The 18,123-nt window shown below is 32.6% G+C and overlaps 1 protein-coding gene across 4 annotated transcripts in view; it reads left to right on the top strand.

Annotated features, from left to right (window-relative positions):
* The window catches only part of LOC119642550 (sodium/potassium-transporting ATPase subunit alpha), an 83,965-nt gene that overhangs the window by 52,398 nt on the left and 13,444 nt on the right, over nucleotides 1–18,123 (top strand). For 2 of the 4 annotated variants that reach the window (XM_038041712.1, XM_038041710.1), the window contains exons 2-6: nucleotides 6,207–6,287; nucleotides 12,383–12,514; nucleotides 12,630–12,896; nucleotides 13,212–14,993; nucleotides 15,069–15,284. In XM_038041712.1, coding sequence (XP_037897640.1) covers nucleotides 6,207–6,287; nucleotides 12,383–12,514; nucleotides 12,630–12,896; nucleotides 13,212–14,993; nucleotides 15,069–15,284 — 2,478 coding nt within the window. Of the gene's footprint in view, nucleotides 1–6,206; nucleotides 6,288–12,382; nucleotides 12,515–12,629; nucleotides 12,897–13,211; nucleotides 14,994–15,068; nucleotides 15,285–15,484; nucleotides 15,580–16,006; nucleotides 16,102–18,123 lie in introns of those variants that run through there. The other 2 variants (XM_038041711.1, XM_038041709.1) reach the window with 2 other exon arrangements.

Genomic DNA, 18,123 nt, shown 5'->3' with positions numbered 1-18,123 from the left:
TATTTTTCGTATTCCACATGTTTGTTGTTGTTGCTATTGTTCGAATTTTTGAATGCTTGTCTTTGTTTACTCATCGCTTTTATCATTTCTGCGAGGCACCTTTTTATTATTTTATATAAAATTAAGGTATTTTCTATGTTACACACATGCAAAAAAAAAAAGACTGTGTAGTTTATTATTCAGTAGATATAAAATTAAAAAATCAAATATAAATAATTTTCCTACAGCTTTGGCTTTTTCGTTTTTAAAACAAATTCGTTCACTTTCTTTAGTCTATCTACGGTATACTGTTGCTATGACTAACACTTGTACGCACGCTTTTATGTATATATGTATACATATATACATGCACATGTATATATATATATATATATATATATATGAACGTGTATATATACATATACGTAAATTGTCTCTTGTTATTGAAACTGAGGTGTGTAACTATGAACATTCACTGAAATTTCTGTTTAGTATATAAACTGATATTATCATTTTTTTTTCATAGGCATTTAGCAACACACACAGATTACTTTCATGAGATAAAGTAGAATTTCAATTACTTTAATATTATATTAGGTGATAAAAATACAAAAAAAAAAGAACGGCGAAGATATTTAAAATAAAAAGAAAAAATTTATTTCGCTTAAAGCGCCTATTTTATTTTAAGCGTGGCAAGGAGAGCGATTTTAAAATATTTCTGCGCCTGTCCTTTATGCAATTGTATTCCGTAATACTCCGGTTAAATCTCAAGTTAATGTTCTTTGTACATACCAAACGACCGTATTTTCAACCATTTACATGTAGGCGTTCTTAAAGCACCTTGAAGAGAAACTGAAAACGTTGTCATGGTTGCAAGCATTAGCCAAGTAACGATTTTCATTTTGGTTAAAAAACTTATTGCAACTGAAATTTGGATGTTAAAGGTACACGTTCTGCAAAGTCGCTTGGACCTGATAAAAACAAAAAAAAAATGCCATCAATAGATACAAAGCGTTGCTCGACAACACTCGAGGTCATTAAGAGATTAAATTTATCGAATCCGATCGCTCATCAATACGTGAAAGTCAATCGCCGTTCAACAGTAGGCTTTTTGGAAACTTTTTATGTAGTAAATTGATCAACGAGATATAGGTATGAGGTTTTTTATCGTGTATTCATTCTTGATCAACGTAAAATTTTGATGCGATTAATTCGTGTCCGCTTGATTGGCTCTTGTTATTGGAAAAACGATAGCAAATACCGCTTAAGATTCGGGTAAATTAAATGAATAGAGGATTCTGAAGCAAAAGCTTAATAGCTATTTAATCGATATGTACAACATTTAATTAAAGTTTGTAAATTTTCTCGGCTTAATCTATTTCTTTTTTTTTTTCCTTTGGCCTCAATATGCTTTTCCATAGTACATTTTGCTTTTTGCTAAATCATATTAAAAAAATCTGTTTTTTTAATTCCGGTAAAATGTAGCTTCGTACAAGACATACCGCTTTAACGTTTCTTCGTTGGCATTACAAAAGTTACAACATTTATGATAATGTAATTCGTTTTTTTTTACCACCAATTCCTCAATCAATAATTTCAACTAATAAAATATCAACTCAAGTCCGACATAGAAGTTGAGGGAAGAAATATTAGGCCGACGTATAGACTGATGGAAGACATACTCGATCGACATATAGACGACATTGGAATACAAATTGTGAAATCAGTATCATCATATCTTGATTCCATTCTATTCTATGATTATATAGCACCTGTGATCACAGAAAGAGAATGCCGATGCTTGAGCGGTATAATCATATCGGATCAGTTGGAAAATTTCTGGTTTGGAAATCGTAATACGTAGTAATAGTTTAACCCCCTTCTGTACTCAAAAGGCGATTCTCAGGTGCCATTCTGTGCGCTATTTCAATTCGAGTGCAAAAGGCTGGTTTATCTCGTACCGTTGTCGGTGTGGCATATCTACGCATTAAATTAATATTCCCTACGATATGGAGGATAAAAATTGTGTCATTCATTAGCATTTTCCCTCTCTTGTAAACCACGCTATATTGGGCCATATAAAAAGTGTTCGCGGTCTTTGACACTAGGTGGTGTTGATGCTTATATACCTGGCAAAACACGCCTGATTGTCTCAAACAATCATGTACTTAAAAGGCGATATATCAGCTTACATTTTTGGTGGAGATAGTTTTCTAATTCTTTGCTTATCTATTATTATTATTATTATTATAAATTTAGCCAGAGAATAACTTCTAAGACTAAAGTCTTAAAGCACCAGCATCTAAGGCTTTCGGCTTTATTAAAAACTCTACCGCACTTGAGATTTGAACCCACGACCATTGGGTTGCTAGTCGAGAATCTTGCCTACTCGGCCACTCAGGCGGATCTTTTTTTTGGCTTCTCTTCAATTGTCATTCGACATGTTTCGCCTTTTGCTTGTAAAAAGGAAAATTGTGTTGAAAATGAATGAAATATCTGAAGAAATACGCTATGTGATGCTTTTTAACTACAAAAAAGTAAAAAACGGTGCAAAAACACTCCGAAAAGTTTGTAAAGTGGACGGTGAGAGTGCTATGAGCGAAGGACTCAAGAGTGGTTTGCGCGATTCCGTTCCAGAAATTTCGATGTCAAAAATGCACCTCGCGATGGTTGGCCGGTCACTGAAATAGTCGATGAAATTTCTGAACTGGTGAGGCAAGACCGGTATGCAAGCTGCCAGGAAGTAGCGAAGACAGTAAAGATAGGCCATATGACAGTTTGGAATCATTTGAAAAGCGTAGGCTACACAAAGAAACTAAAAAGAAGACCAAACATCCGCGAAGTCCTTTTATATCACCCATTATTACGACTGATCATTGTTGCCACATGCCCGAACCATAAAAAAAACGTAGACCCACTATAGTGAGCCAAGCTTTACCATCAAATGCTATCCACTTCCGTACATTTATTCAGTGGTCGGGAAAGTGAGTTCTAAAGCATTTTTAATAGCTTTCGTCGTTGGGCCAAAACATGTCAATATAATAATTTTATGAAAATATTATATTTCAAGAATTGTGGCCTGTAGATTGAATACAAGAAAGCAAGACGGACTGGGGAACAGACCAGAGTCGATCGGTATAATACAGAGTGAATCCATTTACTATTTGTTTTTCAAATTGTCATATCTCAAATTTGTAGACCTGATAATTGCTTTAACTTACTATTAATATCACTTGCAAAGATAAATTACCATAAATAATGCTTAGCATTAGGAAATTCGCTCACTTGCGTCATTATGGGATTCATTTTCTTGTAGCTGTTAATAGTAGACTTGATCCCTTTAGCTTCAAAATGTCCGTAAGCGATCTTTCGTTGGTTTTTTGTGTAAGGCTGCAGCTCGATGCTTGGGTGCCTGATGAATTACCGAAAAGAAATTTGATTGATCTAATTACCAAATCGAACCATTTTTATAGACGATGAAAAATGGGTAAAGTATTAAAATATCAAACCCAAGCGATCATGGTTAAATGCTAGTGACCCTCATGGCGCTCAGGCTGGTGATCATCATGAAAATGCGCATCCACACATATCTTTCATGGCTCGGAAAAATTGGCTGAATTTGGTTGAGAAGGTGTGATGCATTCGGACCTTGCACTGTCTAACAATTACTTGTGTCCGCCTCTGAAAAATTCTGTTGACGGTAAAAATTTTCCAAGTTTTTTGACGATACATCGGCTAAGTTCTACATCAATGGAATTATGAAACTACCCGAAAAATGGCAAAATGTCAAAGATAATAATGGTGAATATGTACTTGATTAAAATTGGTTTTCAAGAAAGAAAATTTTTGTTCAAAAATGTACCAAAAAAAACGCTGCGACCAAATCCACTTATTGGACTCCTGAAAGGATTTGCTGAGAGCTTTTACATGTATCTAACTTTTACTTTTAAGAAGGCCAATTGATCCCGTGAAATTTTTTGCAATTTCAAAACAGATAAATGGATGGTTCAGTTATCAAATCGGTTAACTCCATTTTTGGGATTTTATTAAATTCGAATATCAAAGCACTTCATTAGATCCTAACCATACATATTCAAAACGGATTTCTCTAATAATAAGAATTAATACCACTAAATGACAAAATCATTTTGGCCATTGAATAATAAATAATTATTTTCAGAAGCCATTCTGATTAACTCCATACTATAATGTATTTATATCATCATGTATATTAAGATTTGTGCTAAAAACTATAAAAAAAAAAATAATTACCGAATCAGACTCATGCACGGGACAAAATAGAAATATTGAAACTGTTTTAAGTTTATTGAAATTGCTTCAAAGTACAAAAATATAAGCTGAATCAACTGGAATGAAATTCCTGGAGAGTGGACATAGTTACTTGCCTAATGATTCACAATTTGCTATCATCGAATCTCAAGCAGAAAAAGTTCAGAATATCTTTTCGCCAGATAATTGGTGTAATATAATAAAAACCTGTAAGAAGAAAGCTCCGTTTCATAGGGTTCACATGACGCATCAGGACTTTTTCTCTACAAGCACTTTAGAAAATTCTATCAATAATAGAAAGGTATTAGTTACAGGGGTATGCACTGGATAAAATTAGAAAAGTCGAAACCCCATCTGATAAAATATAACTATGACTTTCACGAAGATACCGAATTTAGTGCCACAAACATACGAAAAAGTGTAGCAGGTAGACCACTATGTCTGGAAAACGTGATCCAGCCTTTGTTGCATCCAACAGATAGAACAGTGACAAGAGAAAAGAGGAGAGATATGATGGGCTTCTTGAAATTCTGAAACTCTTTGATAAAACATGTGTTTATATAATGACACTTTTCCGTAACAAAAGAATAATTCAAAGACTGAATTTGAACTAATAACTTTCTTTCAGTTGCCAAATCGGTTAACTCCCCCAAATCACAAAAATATTTTAGTAATAATAACAATTACTCCAAGTATATTCCATCTTATACTTTCTAGATGTCGTTAAATTAAATAGGCGTTTGCAATAATACAGTCTACACGGTGTTTTTTAATTTTTAATTGGAACATAATTCCAAAAAAGCAACATATAATATTTTATAGTTTTTCTCAACTTCTTGTTTTATGGAGTTAACCGATTTGGCAACTGAACCATCCAAATTACAAAGCCAGCGTACGCTTCAATCCGTAACCCAGTATAATTTGCTCAAGCTAGCGCGTTAGCGCTTTATTTGAATGGTAAATAATCTAACTGAAGAATCAAGATATATTTGATTTATCCTTCCAAAAAATTCGTAAACCTATACATTCTTCCTTCATACCTCTTAAAATTCCCTTATGGGAAATGAGAAAAAACCAAACCCCCATTATAATGATAAATTCTTTATACTATTTACCCTGAGCAATTTCTTAATAGCCTAATACTTTGAACATATATCTAATTTAAATTAATTCACTTCTTATGAAACCACCACAATTATAATGATATAAAAAATAATGGTTGCTTAAGTCTGAAGGCAACATAGAGATAAAAGAATTTTTTTTTTCTCCCTCCCTAATGGATTTGAAATAATTCAAACTCGATTTCCTACTATAAACATTAACTAGGTTATGCTTAAACAGATAAAAAAAAGTCTATTTTATTGTACGCACTAATATTATTATTCACGTTTTTATTATTATTTTTGTTTTTATTATCATTCTTCGAGAATATTAAGTATAGTAAGTATTTTAATATACTTTCTTTCTCTTTACGTAGTAAATCATTTTTTCTAAAAATTTTTTATATATTTCTTTATTACAAATTTTTTTTATAAAATATTTTTTTTTCTTTTTTTTTTCTTCTTTTCATATATATTTGCATTACGTTTTTTTTACTTCATTTGTTGCGTTATTGCGTACGCTATGCTATGCGTGTGATCGCCTGCTCTCGTTCGTGTTTACTTTTTCTGTTCGCTTACACACCGTTTGTGTTCTCCTCCGTTCATATTATTGTGTACATAATAACATCACCAATATAATCATCATCATCATCATTATCAACAACAACAACAACAATCCCAACATACGTACATAAATGCATATTATATATCCGTCCATTCCAACATCAACTGCATACAAACATCAATTTTTTGTTAAAAATAAATAAAAAAATCAAAAAACAAAAAATGGAATTATGTGAAAACAAAAAAAAAAAAAAAAAAAAAAAATGTATGTAGCATGGGAGGCAAGATTCTTATCGTGTCGCCACGGTTATACCAACCGATGACGACAATCTTACAGCCGATGGCCATTACAAGGTAAATATGAAACGAATGTCTTTTTATTTTTATCCTTTTTTTGTTATTGTTTTTGTTCCCCTCTATCGCATCTATTTTGTATTCGTATAACTATGTGTGCAAGAGTTTTATTTAGATACGTATACATAATTTAGTGGTTACAATTTTTTGTAAATAAATAATTACTAGTTAATAGGTAAACGCTTAATAACGCATATTTTTGTAAAATCAATCAACGTAATATTTTAGTCCTTATGCGGTGCTCAGAAATATATATAAACTTTAAATGCATACCCGGTCTTAGCACATAAGATATTGGAACTACGAAGTACCGTCGTATGTCTCGTACAGTTCTTGTAAATCTCTCAATTACCATCTGAAAAAATGTGGGTGTCTCAGATACTGACTCAAGCAAATTTTACGATGGGCCGAAGTAAAAGTCCCATTTTGTCTTGTGCGTCTGTGCGGCCATCTGTAGAATCAGAAAACAGGTATTTTGGGGAAAACTTGACCGTTTGACCCTCCGAAGCTAAGAGGTTGGCGGGATTCGTAAGGACTCTACAGCTGCTGAGCTAGGGGCACGAGCGAGTACAATAGACCTTTTTAGGTCACGGTACGGATTACTTACCACTTTACATTAGATTAATTTTGAATCGATTTAGCCATAGCCAGTATATTTTAGTATAGTAATACTTCAACTCTGAAAGTTGCTAAACAAGTTATAAAAAGTAAGCACTACATTTCTGGCGGGAGTTCGAATGCTATAGAAAATCCATCAATATCTTTCATATTCAATCAGCCGCATACAAAAACATTATAAGACATAAAAATCCGTAAAGTAAGGATATCTTTGTTTAGAACAAGATTCTGAATTTTTAATTTCTCTATATCCTTTTGTCTGTCTACGAGTCTTTGAAAATCTAAAAGTTATATCAAAAAAATATGAAATTAGGCGCCCTCAAACATACTTCGTACAGTCAGATATATCTAGAAAAAATTTGGTTATCTTTAACGCATAAATATTTATGATCAACGTGAAGCTCCAAAACAGTTTGGATGGACCTTTTTCGGCTAGCCATCCCCCCGTTTGCTATTAGGGCAAATACGGTAATGGCTTGATATGTTTATTTTTGATGTTATTTCGTAATAAAATTTTAAAATCTTTTAAAATCATTCTTTTACATTACGAAAGTTTTTCAGGTGGGCATGATAAAGGTCAGGATAAAGGAGGACATATTCTATAGTAAATTAAGAGGCAACCTTAATATCGAGATTAATTCGGTTTATACTTAACGAGCGCGCAGCTCAGTCGTGTAAGAATGGACGTATGAAACCAGAATTTTCGTTATAGAAAATATATTTTTGTTGTATGCGAAAATGATAAAAAATACATTATTTCGAATATTGCCCATCGCTAGGTTTCATTTTTCCCATTTATTCATTTGTTTATGGATCGTGAATCATTTGTCGAATGGTCTTTTTCGCGTCCCTGTCGACAAAACAATGCTTGTAAACAAGTGTTAATCGAAGGGACTTGAGCGGGGTGAGCAAACCATGTGAGTTAGCACCTTCCAACTGAGCGCTTGCAATGTACCACGAACCAATTTAGCCATATAAATGAATGGACGGGGAGAAAGATTAATTGCTATTGGTAGCACGTTTTAACAGACTATATTTCTCTTTCAGAGACAGAGGAAGGTCCTCTTGGCATAGCATTTCGGTCTTGCGATAGATGTCGATGCTACATCTGGACCTATAAATTTTTGCATCTGGGATTCTCAACGTAAAATCAATTAACATTCGCAGTAGCGATGCGACGTAAAAGCAACTTGCTTTCGTATCGTTTGAGCAAAGAATGAATGCTATCCGCGGTCCTCTTCTTTGTCAAAAAAACAATTAGGACATGTGTTATTAGTTGGTGATATAAAAGATCGCGGCGGTTTTTTACCAATAGACAGTGTTGATGCGTATATATCGGGCAACTAGATTACCCGATTATCTAAAGCGAGCGTGTGCTTAAAAGGTGATATTTAAGCTTATATTTTTTGTCCGGATAGTTTTTTGATTCTTTGCTCGTGTAAAAAGTTGCATTGAAAATGAGTAAAATATCTGAAAAAATACGCTATTTGATATCTTTTTATTATAAAAAAGCGATATGACAGTTTGGAATCATTTGAAAAAAGCAGGCTGCAAAAAGAAAGTAAAAAGAAGACCAAAAAGCCGCGTAGTCCTCTTATATCATTCATTATTACGACTAATTGTTGCCGCATGCCCGAACCATAAAAAAAGAAAAAGCAACTAAAACACTACCATCAAATGCCGTATACTTCCATACAGTTAGTCAGTGGTGGAAAAAGTGGTTCCATTTAAAGCATTTCTAATAGCGTTCGTCCTTGGGCCAATACACGTCACTATATCAAATTTTATCAAAATATTTTAACAATTGCGGCCTGTAGATGGAACACAAGAAAACAAAACGGACTGGGGAACAGACCAGATTCGATCGGTATAACACAGAGTGAACCCATTTCCAGTTAAAGTATTTACTATTTGTTTTTCAAATCGTCTCATCTCAAATTTGTAGACCTGATAGCTGTTTTAACTTACTATTAATATCACTTGCAAAGATAATTTACCATAAATTATGCTTAGTATTCGGAAATTATACAATTTAAGGCATTCGCCCACTTGCGTCATTATCGGATTTCATTTATTTGTAACTGTTAATAGTAGACTTGATCCCTTTAGTTTCAAAATGGCTGTAATCGATCTATCTTGTGGTCTTCTGCATTTGTTGCGATTTATGCTGCAAAATGAGAAATTTGAAAAATTATTGCTTCGAAACGTGCAAAGAAATGGAGAATTGCGTGCTTTTTTTACGATACTTTAAGGGATGGGGAAATGTTTAACTATCATAATATTATCTACGGTTACACAGAACATTTCTAATATTACTTAAGAAACGAAGGAAAAATAATTTTCTATATTCTTCTATTTGATCTCTCTCGACCCATCCAACCTTTCGTCGTTATATCGATTTGCTATAAAAGTTATATGGCGTTTACCTATTATTTCAATTTTCTTAAACATTTTTTTTAAACTATATTTTAATATTTGGCATGGGGTACATATGGTATTGTTGGCATATATATTTGAGTTGTAAATTTAAAAATTTTTTTACTCTTTACAATATATTTAAAAAAGTCTCTAATTTTCTTAATATATTTATTTGTGATGGTTTTTCTTAAAAGGATTGTTTAAATTCATTTTGTTTACCTTTCCTATAGAAACTATTTTTATAAACAATGACGTGTAAAATGCAATTTGAAATACTGAATTACTAAATTAATCACATTTATTTAAAAAAAAAAAAAAAAAATGCACAATCAATTCATTCATGATCAAGTGTTACGTTGTTAAAAAGAATTCTTATAATTTTGTTTTTTCTTTTTTGCTTCATCTATTTTTTGTGTTTTTTTTCTTTTTCTCTGAAACGTGACATTTTCTGCTGTTTTTTTTTTTTTTGCAGAGAAAAGGTTTTCTAATCAATTTTCTAGCTACTACAGTGAGTAGTAACAATTTTACATATACTCACGTTTATCAGGCGAAGTTGCACCATTTTTATACCCACCACCATCAAAAATGGAGATATGTTACGTTTTTCATTCCGCTTAGCACAATCGGGAAGTTTTTCAATCGCTGCTCACCCAACAGCGTGCATAAAATCTTCGGAGATTCTCAACATATTATTTTTTCCTTCTGCTTTCTTTTATTTTTTTACTAAACTAAGAAGGCTGTTCTAATTGTTAAAGTCCGGTTTCAATCACCATTTTGCGAAATTTTAATAAACTTGTGGCATAAGAAAAATGCTTTTTTTCTCCCCACCGATAGCTAAGCCTCAGATGTACTTAAAGTGCGGAAATCTTGCAACGCTTATATGCTACTCTTTTTGTCTTCCCTCTCTCCAGTCATAATTCCTCTCGCCTAGCTCGTCCCAAGTTTATCGGCATAAGTTCAGATTGAATCGGAAAATTGGAAAAAACGAATTATTTAGTTGTCATATTGCTTACATCCAAGTAAAACAGACCAGGTCGATTTTACTCGGTCGGGAAAATAAAGATAAAAAAATGAAGATTTTAAAATTTTCCTACGCAAATTTTCTTTAAATAGCACCGGAACTATATGAATTGAAGTATCAGAATTGAATCTTTTTTCGTTCGAGTTTTATTCTTATTTGCAATACCAAGCTTAGTTCAAATCTAACGGAGAAAAAGATCATTTATACAAATTTTGAAGATAATCTAAGAAGGTAGTCGAAAAAATGAAAAGTCAGGTTTCGCCTTTAGATATTTTCGCCATAAAATATTTGTACTATGCTTGAAAATCGACTTAGATACAACCAGGATTGGCTTATAATTGCAAGCGCTGCTTATGTGTGACTTTCAATTTCTACAATTACTTAAAAGGCTTTGTCAAATCGCAATAAAATTAATATTTGAATGTACTTATTGGTATTAAAATGTTCAGTGCAACACAAATATCTGCTTTTCTGCCTATTCGTAATGTTCAGAGCACTTTCTGGCATGTAAATGTTTGCTTTGAACAGCACACTTCATAAGCAGCATGCAGTTGTTAATTCTTGCAAGGAAAATTCATTATTAAAGTTATTTATGGTAATGTAGCGATGAAGTACATATTTATACTTCGGCCCAACAAGCGTGTGAAAGATGCTATTAAAATTGGTTTCATGGTTTGAGAAATTCGGGTATTTCGTCGTCCTAGACCGATTTTAATTTCCATTCACTTACAAGCTTTTTAAATAAATTTTAGTATATGCCATAGTTCTAAGGTAAATGTATCATTAGACTAAATCCTGGTCATTAAAAATAGAATAGAATCTGTTTATCTTTTCTTTTTTTTGAATGATGAGCAGTCACTCACTTAACACAATAGTGCTCAGGGAAAAATAAGCGGGGAAAGTGGTGACAAGAAAGGATGTATATTTCCGATCGGTAAATATTATGACCGTATCGATCGTATTTTCACTATAGCTCCAGCCAGATATCAATCGTAATTAAAGTATAATCAATGATTCTGAAAATCGAATCCGCGAGCGGCGACGTAATAGTTGCAATTATGTACGTATATTGTATATATTGGTCATTTGATTGGCTATTTATTTGAGAGAATTTTCAGGCTCTGCCGCAGTAGCCTAAAAATTAAATATATTTCCTAACTTACGAAAATTGTAATAGCAATCAGGTTAGATTTAATTCGTGACCTAAATGTAGAATTTTTATTAAAAGGTTTCTTATTCCATTATAATAGCACTCTCTTCATATATTTATTTTTACTTCATATACTGTTTACTTTACCAAACATAATGAATTTTTTAAAAAACTAAACGGGTAATAATTGTTCAAAATGGGTAAGTTTTTCGACTTTATTTGCTATTGCTTTTTTATTTTTCTTCGTCTTTTTATTCGTGTGCTTCTAATTATTCTTAGCGCATTTTATTTTATGACTTCTGTTATCAACAAAGTAGCAATAAATATAAATTTCAATTTTCAGTAGTGTTCAGTGATATAAACGAATAACTTATTCCAGGTATTGTTTGTTATATGAAACTTTTACATTTCTGTTATATATTTATTTTGCATATTATCTCTCATGTAAATGTAAATTAACAAAAGAAATATGTGCACTGAAATCTATAGCCGGTCGGTATGGTTTGTAATATGGATCATTGTAATAACAAACAAAAAAAATAAAATAACCTAAACAAAAAAAATAAATAAATAAATAAAACTAAAAAAATTTTATGTAACGTTAAAAAACGCTACATTTATCAATGGCGCAACAAAATTAAGTACTAATAATAATAAAAATAAAAAAACACTAACAGCAACTCTATATAGACTCTTTGAATGTTATTAAAAAAAAAAATTTACGTACAACTGGCATGAAGTATAAGTAAAGTGGGGTTTGTGTATAAAGGACATAAGTTTGTGGCAACATTTTTTTTCTTTTTTTGGTTTTTGAAACTCATTTACGTTTTTTTTCTTTATTAAATTATTAACTTTTAATTTCATAATTTATAATAAAAATGTTCACAGTCAAAACGCAAAATGCCGAGTAAAGCAGCGAAAAAGGAGAATTTAGATGATCTCAAACAGGAGTTGGATATTGATTATCACAAAATCACTCCTGAGGAATTGTATCAGCGCTTTCAGACACATCCTGAAAATGTAAGTTTAAAAACAAAAAAAATGCAAATTTAATTTTTTTTTATTTCAATATAAATATTTTTGTTTCAAATTGTCGTTTTGTTGTTTATGATTGTTTCTCCTTTTTTTTTTCTAGGGTCTAAGTCACGCTAAAGCTAAAGAGAATTTAGAACGCGATGGTCCTAATGCTCTAACACCACCAAAACAAACACCCGAATGGGTGAAATTCTGTAAGAATTTATTTGGTGGCTTCGCTATGCTATTGTGGATTGGTGCGATATTGTGCTTTGTGGCCTATTCGATTCAGGCCAGTACCAGCGAAGAGCCATCAGATGACAATTTGTATCTGGGTATTGTACTTTCCGCTGTAGTTATAGTTACCGGTATCTTCTCATACTATCAGGTAAATGCAATTTTTATTAAGTCCTATTTTTCTCATATTTAATTATTGCTTTGCTTAAACATTACGAGGATATTAGGTTTACAAAATTAGACTAAATATTATCTAATACTGTCAGCATTTAAAACGAGAAAATAAGCAAAAAATTGCGTTCAAAATTTTTCATTAAAATTTAAAAAAAGGGATCTGAAGATAAGTATAATTCTGAATTGTATTTTTCACGTCGCTGTCCTACAAAAGAGCAAATTATAAATATGATCCATTTAATTTCGTTTTCAATTTTTAATAATAACAATCTGTGATTTTGTTCTCTTCTAGGAATCGAAAAGTTCAAAAATTATGGAATCTTTCAAGAATATGGTTCCTCAATTCGCTACTGTTATACGTGAGGGAGAGAAATTAACATTGCGTGCCGAAGATTTGGTGCTCGGTGACGTGGTTGAAGTGAAATTTGGTGATCGTATACCAGCCGACATACGTATAATTGAAGCCCGGAACTTTAAAGTAGATAATTCATCACTGACGGGTGAATCTGAACCACAATCTCGTGGACCTGAATTCACGCATGAAAATCCTTTGGAAACAAAGAATCTAGCTTTCTTCTCAACTAATGCCGTGGAAGGTACAGCTAAGGGTGTTGTTATTAGTTGTGGTGATCATACTGTAATGGGGCGTATTGCGGGTCTGGCATCCGGTTTGGATACTGGTGAAACGCCTATTGCTAAGGAAATCCATCATTTTATCCATTTAATTACCGGTGTGGCTGTATTCTTGGGTGTTACATTCTTCGTAATTGCTTTCATTTTGGGCTATCACTGGTTGGACGCTGTTATCTTTTTGATAGGTATTATTGTTGCTAATGTACCTGAGGGTCTTTTGGCTACCGTCACTGTGTGCTTAACACTCACAGCCAAACGTATGGCTTCAAAAAATTGTTTAGTAAAAAATTTAGAGGCTGTTGAAACTTTGGGCTCCACTTCAACTATTTGCTCAGATAAGACCGGAACACTGACACAAAATCGCATGACTGTCGCTCATATGTGGTTTGATAATCAGATTATTGAAGCTGATACTACAGAAGATCAATCGGGTGTTCAATACGATAGAACTAGCCCTGGATTTAAGGCGTTGTCTCGTATTGCCACCCTCTGTAACCGTGCTGAATTCAAAGGTGGTCAGGAAGGTGTTCCCATTTTGAAAAAAGAGGTCAGTGGGGACGCATCAGAGGCTGCGCTCCTTAAGTGTATGGAATTGGCTTTGGGTGACGTAATGAGCATTCGCAAACGTAATAAAAAAATTGCAGAAATTCCTTTCAACTCCACTAACAAATATCAAGTGTCCATACATGAAACTGAAGATCCCTCAGATCCACGTTACTTACTTGTCATGAAAGGTGCACCCGAACGAATTTTAGAACGCTGTTCTACCATATTTATCAATGGTAAAGAAAAGGTATTGGACGAAGAAATGAAGGAGGCTTTCAATAATGCCTACATGGAACTTGGCGGTTTAGGAGAACGCGTGTTGGGTTTCTGTGATTTCATGCTGCCCTCTGATAAATACCCAACGGGATTCAAGTTCAACACTGACGATGTGAATTTTCCTATTGATAATTTACGTTTTGTCGGTCTTATGTCCATGATTGATCCTCCCCGAGCTGCTGTGCCCGACGCTGTAGCCAAATGTCGTTCAGCTGGTATTAAGGTTATTATGGTAACCGGTGATCATCCTATTACTGCCAAAGCTATTGCCAAATCGGTCGGTATTATTTCGGAAGGTAACGAAACGGTAGAAGACATTGCCCAACGTTTAAATATTCCCGTATCGGAAGTCAATCCTCGCGAAGCTAAGGCTGCCGTAGTGCACGGTGCTGAATTGCGTGATGTTAGCTCTGATCAACTAGATGAAATTTTACGTTACCACACTGAAATTGTATTCGCGCGTACATCACCTCAACAGAAGCTTATTATTGTAGAGGGTTGCCAGCGCATGGGTGCCATTGTCGCAGTAACGGGTGATGGTGTCAATGATTCGCCAGCGTTGAAAAAAGCTGATATTGGTGTTGCTATGGGAATTGCTGGATCGGATGTATCCAAACAGGTATGAAAAAAAAAACAAAAAAATAAAAATTTTCAAAAATTGTGTTGAATATTCTTATTTTACACGTATTTATAGGCAGCAGACATGATTTTATTAGATGACAATTTTGCTTCAATTGTAACGGGTGTTGAAGAAGGCCGTTTGATTTTCGATAATTTAAAGAAATCCATAGCTTATACATTGACATCTAACATTCCTGAAATTTCACCCTTTTTGGCATTCATCTTATGTGACATACCTTTGCCTTTGGGTACAGTTACTATTCTTTGCATTGATTTGGGTACCGATATGGTAAGTAAATACTTTTTAATTTTCGTTTCTTAGTTTTAAAAAATTATTTCGTTTCTTTATTTATTATTTTCTAATGTGAGAAAATTAGTTGATTTTTAGGTCTTTTACAAGTTAAGCTTAATTTAAAAAAAAAATTGCAAAAAAAAAAAAATATATACACAATATATTAATAATATAAAATAAAAAATAAATAATGCAAGGTCCCAGCTATATCATTGGCCTATGAAGGAGCTGAAGCGGATATAATGAAACGTAGACCACGCAATCCTAATGTAGATAATCTGGTCAATGAAAGGTAAAACTTTTATCTGGGTGTTCGTAGAAAAGTCAATGGCTTCGAATTTAAGTGTAGATCGTCCCAACGTAAAGCTAGAATTTAGGCTAGAAATTAACTAAGGCCAGAGTGTTTTCATATAATATTAACCTAATATAAACATTAAGGTAGTTTAACTTCTCTATTTTATATATATTTTTAATTTTTATTATTATTTTATAATTCTTTTTTAATTACACTTTTTTTTTTATTTATAATTTTATGTTTTAAAACAAAATAATTGAAACAAAAAACTGCTCTCCTACTCTTCAACAACTTTATCTATATTTGTGTATTCAAAACCGTATAACAACAAAAATATTTTCTCGCACAAATTTGTTAATATTTATGTAATTTGTGCGTGCGTGTGGTGGATATATGTTTTATGCCTATGCAAAACTTCCACTAGGTTCCCGCTATTTCTTTGGCTTACGAAGCTGCTGAAGCCGATATTATGAAGCGTCCACCACGTGATCCATTCAACGATAAACTGGTTAACTCAAGGTGCCTAAAAATTTTAATTTTTCTTTTTGTTGTTGCTTGTTTTGATTACTAACATACTAAAAACGTTAACTATACACAATAATACATAAAATATCCACACAACTATGTTCACTGATTTGTCCTCTCTACGCCACATATGGAAAATATAATATAATTAACATTGGAAGGGAGGGGGGGAAAGGGGGAGGGACAGTGACACCCTATCTCTAAGAAGCTTATTTTTTTATTTAAAAATCCCCTGAAGCGTCCCTTAACAGCATACGTTGCCTACAATGCGTTTCCTGTAACGTCTTATTTTGCTAACTTCTCCCAATGTCTCCGTTTCTCTGTCTTACTATCTCATTTTTCCTACCTATCTTCAATATTCTTAATGTGAGTGTTTATGTCGTACGCAACTTCTACGATTTTTTTTGGGATTTATAAATGTTAGCGAATAGTTACCGAAAAGTTCGCAAATAATTAGTCCCCCACGCTGTGTTTTGTATATTTTGCGTTATATATTTTCATTAAATAACCTAAGCATTGCCATCAACTCATCAACCGGTTAAATTTCTTGCATATTAATGTTGTAAAGTTTACTAAAACATTTTTTTTTTTTGAATTAAATGATTTTTATTTCTATGAAAACCTCTACAAAAAAGGTATAGAAATTAATATTGTGTGTTTTAAATGGAAAAATTGATACAGTTCTAGGTGAGTCTTCGTTACCTATTAAGTTACGTATGTTTTCGTGTGATAATTACACATAGAATGCACATCAAACCGATTTGCGCTAAGTGAACCATAGGAATACGATGTAAACAGCGACGAGACCGATTCTAGCGAACTAGATTTAGCCATATCCTCTTGCCTGCTCGTTTATTGGAATCCACGATTCCAATTTTAAATATCTAAAAATCTAATATCAAATTTTTTTTTTTCGTCTGGCTGTCCGCTATTAGAGCCCATGATCCCGAGTTAAAAATGTAATATCATTTTTTTTGTCACTGTAGTGAATTTATCGATTCGCCAATAATTAACAAAGGATAAAGTAGCACAAACACCTACGAAGTACTTGCCGCCAGTTCTCATAAAAAAGAATAATTTGAAATATAAACGATGTATGCAGAGCGCGAATTGAATATGCGGTATAGCATGCAAGGATGAAGTAGTGGACAATAAAAATTAGGTGCAAATAAAATAACACTTTTTCTATGTGCTAAGTAAAAGCGTGAAAATGGAGGTCTTTTGGAGATCGGATTATGTAAAGTCGCCTTTGAGAAAACTTGTTTCTCAGGGCAATGAATATTGAAAGTAACTTGAACTATTATTGGCAGGTTTGGATTCCGTCGCAGATTGAACATGATGAGAATTATTCGAACGATATTCAATTTAATTCACACTAATTTGTTTACGTTTTTCCGTCTGTCTGTTTGTTGTTTAAAACCAAAAATTTCGCAAAAATTATGTAAGAAGATTAAAATGTCAACTTTCTCAATCGATCTTCCGCGACTGCCGTTATTAATCATATGCAACAAATTAAAAAAACATTTTTTCAATATATTTTCATCGAAGTCTATGACTTTCAGTACTTATTAAACCGAGGCGATCCCCGTTCGTATTAACAATATGTCATCCCCTGTCCCGTATAGTTTTCTAATTAGCTTTAGTAAAAAAAATGTCATTTTAAAACACACTTATATTTGTCCTATGGACGAAGTTTTATATCCCAATTTAAATGAATTTGAAAAATTTTGGAAATTCAAGATGTTTTCTAATGTATATATGTATATGTATGAGTAGATTTATGCAATAAGTATGCCTTGAAAGCATTAATAGGTATATTTCTATATATGTTATGTATGTAAAAGTATAGGATGCGGGTTTAGGTTTAGAATATTATTTACGACATTATTTACGAAGACATATCTAAAATGAATAAAAAAATATTTTTTATATTTTTTCTTATTATTATATTATTATTATTATTATTATAATTACTTTTATTACATATACAATATTCACATTTGCTATCATATACAT

The sequence above is a fragment of the Glossina fuscipes genome, unplaced genomic scaffold (genome assembly GCF_014805625.2).
Source record: "Glossina fuscipes isolate IAEA_lab_2018 unplaced genomic scaffold, Yale_Gfus_2 226, whole genome shotgun sequence".
Classification (NCBI taxonomy): domain Eukaryota; kingdom Metazoa; phylum Arthropoda; class Insecta; order Diptera; family Glossinidae; genus Glossina; species Glossina fuscipes.
This window is presented reverse-complemented; position numbering and strand designations above follow the sequence as displayed.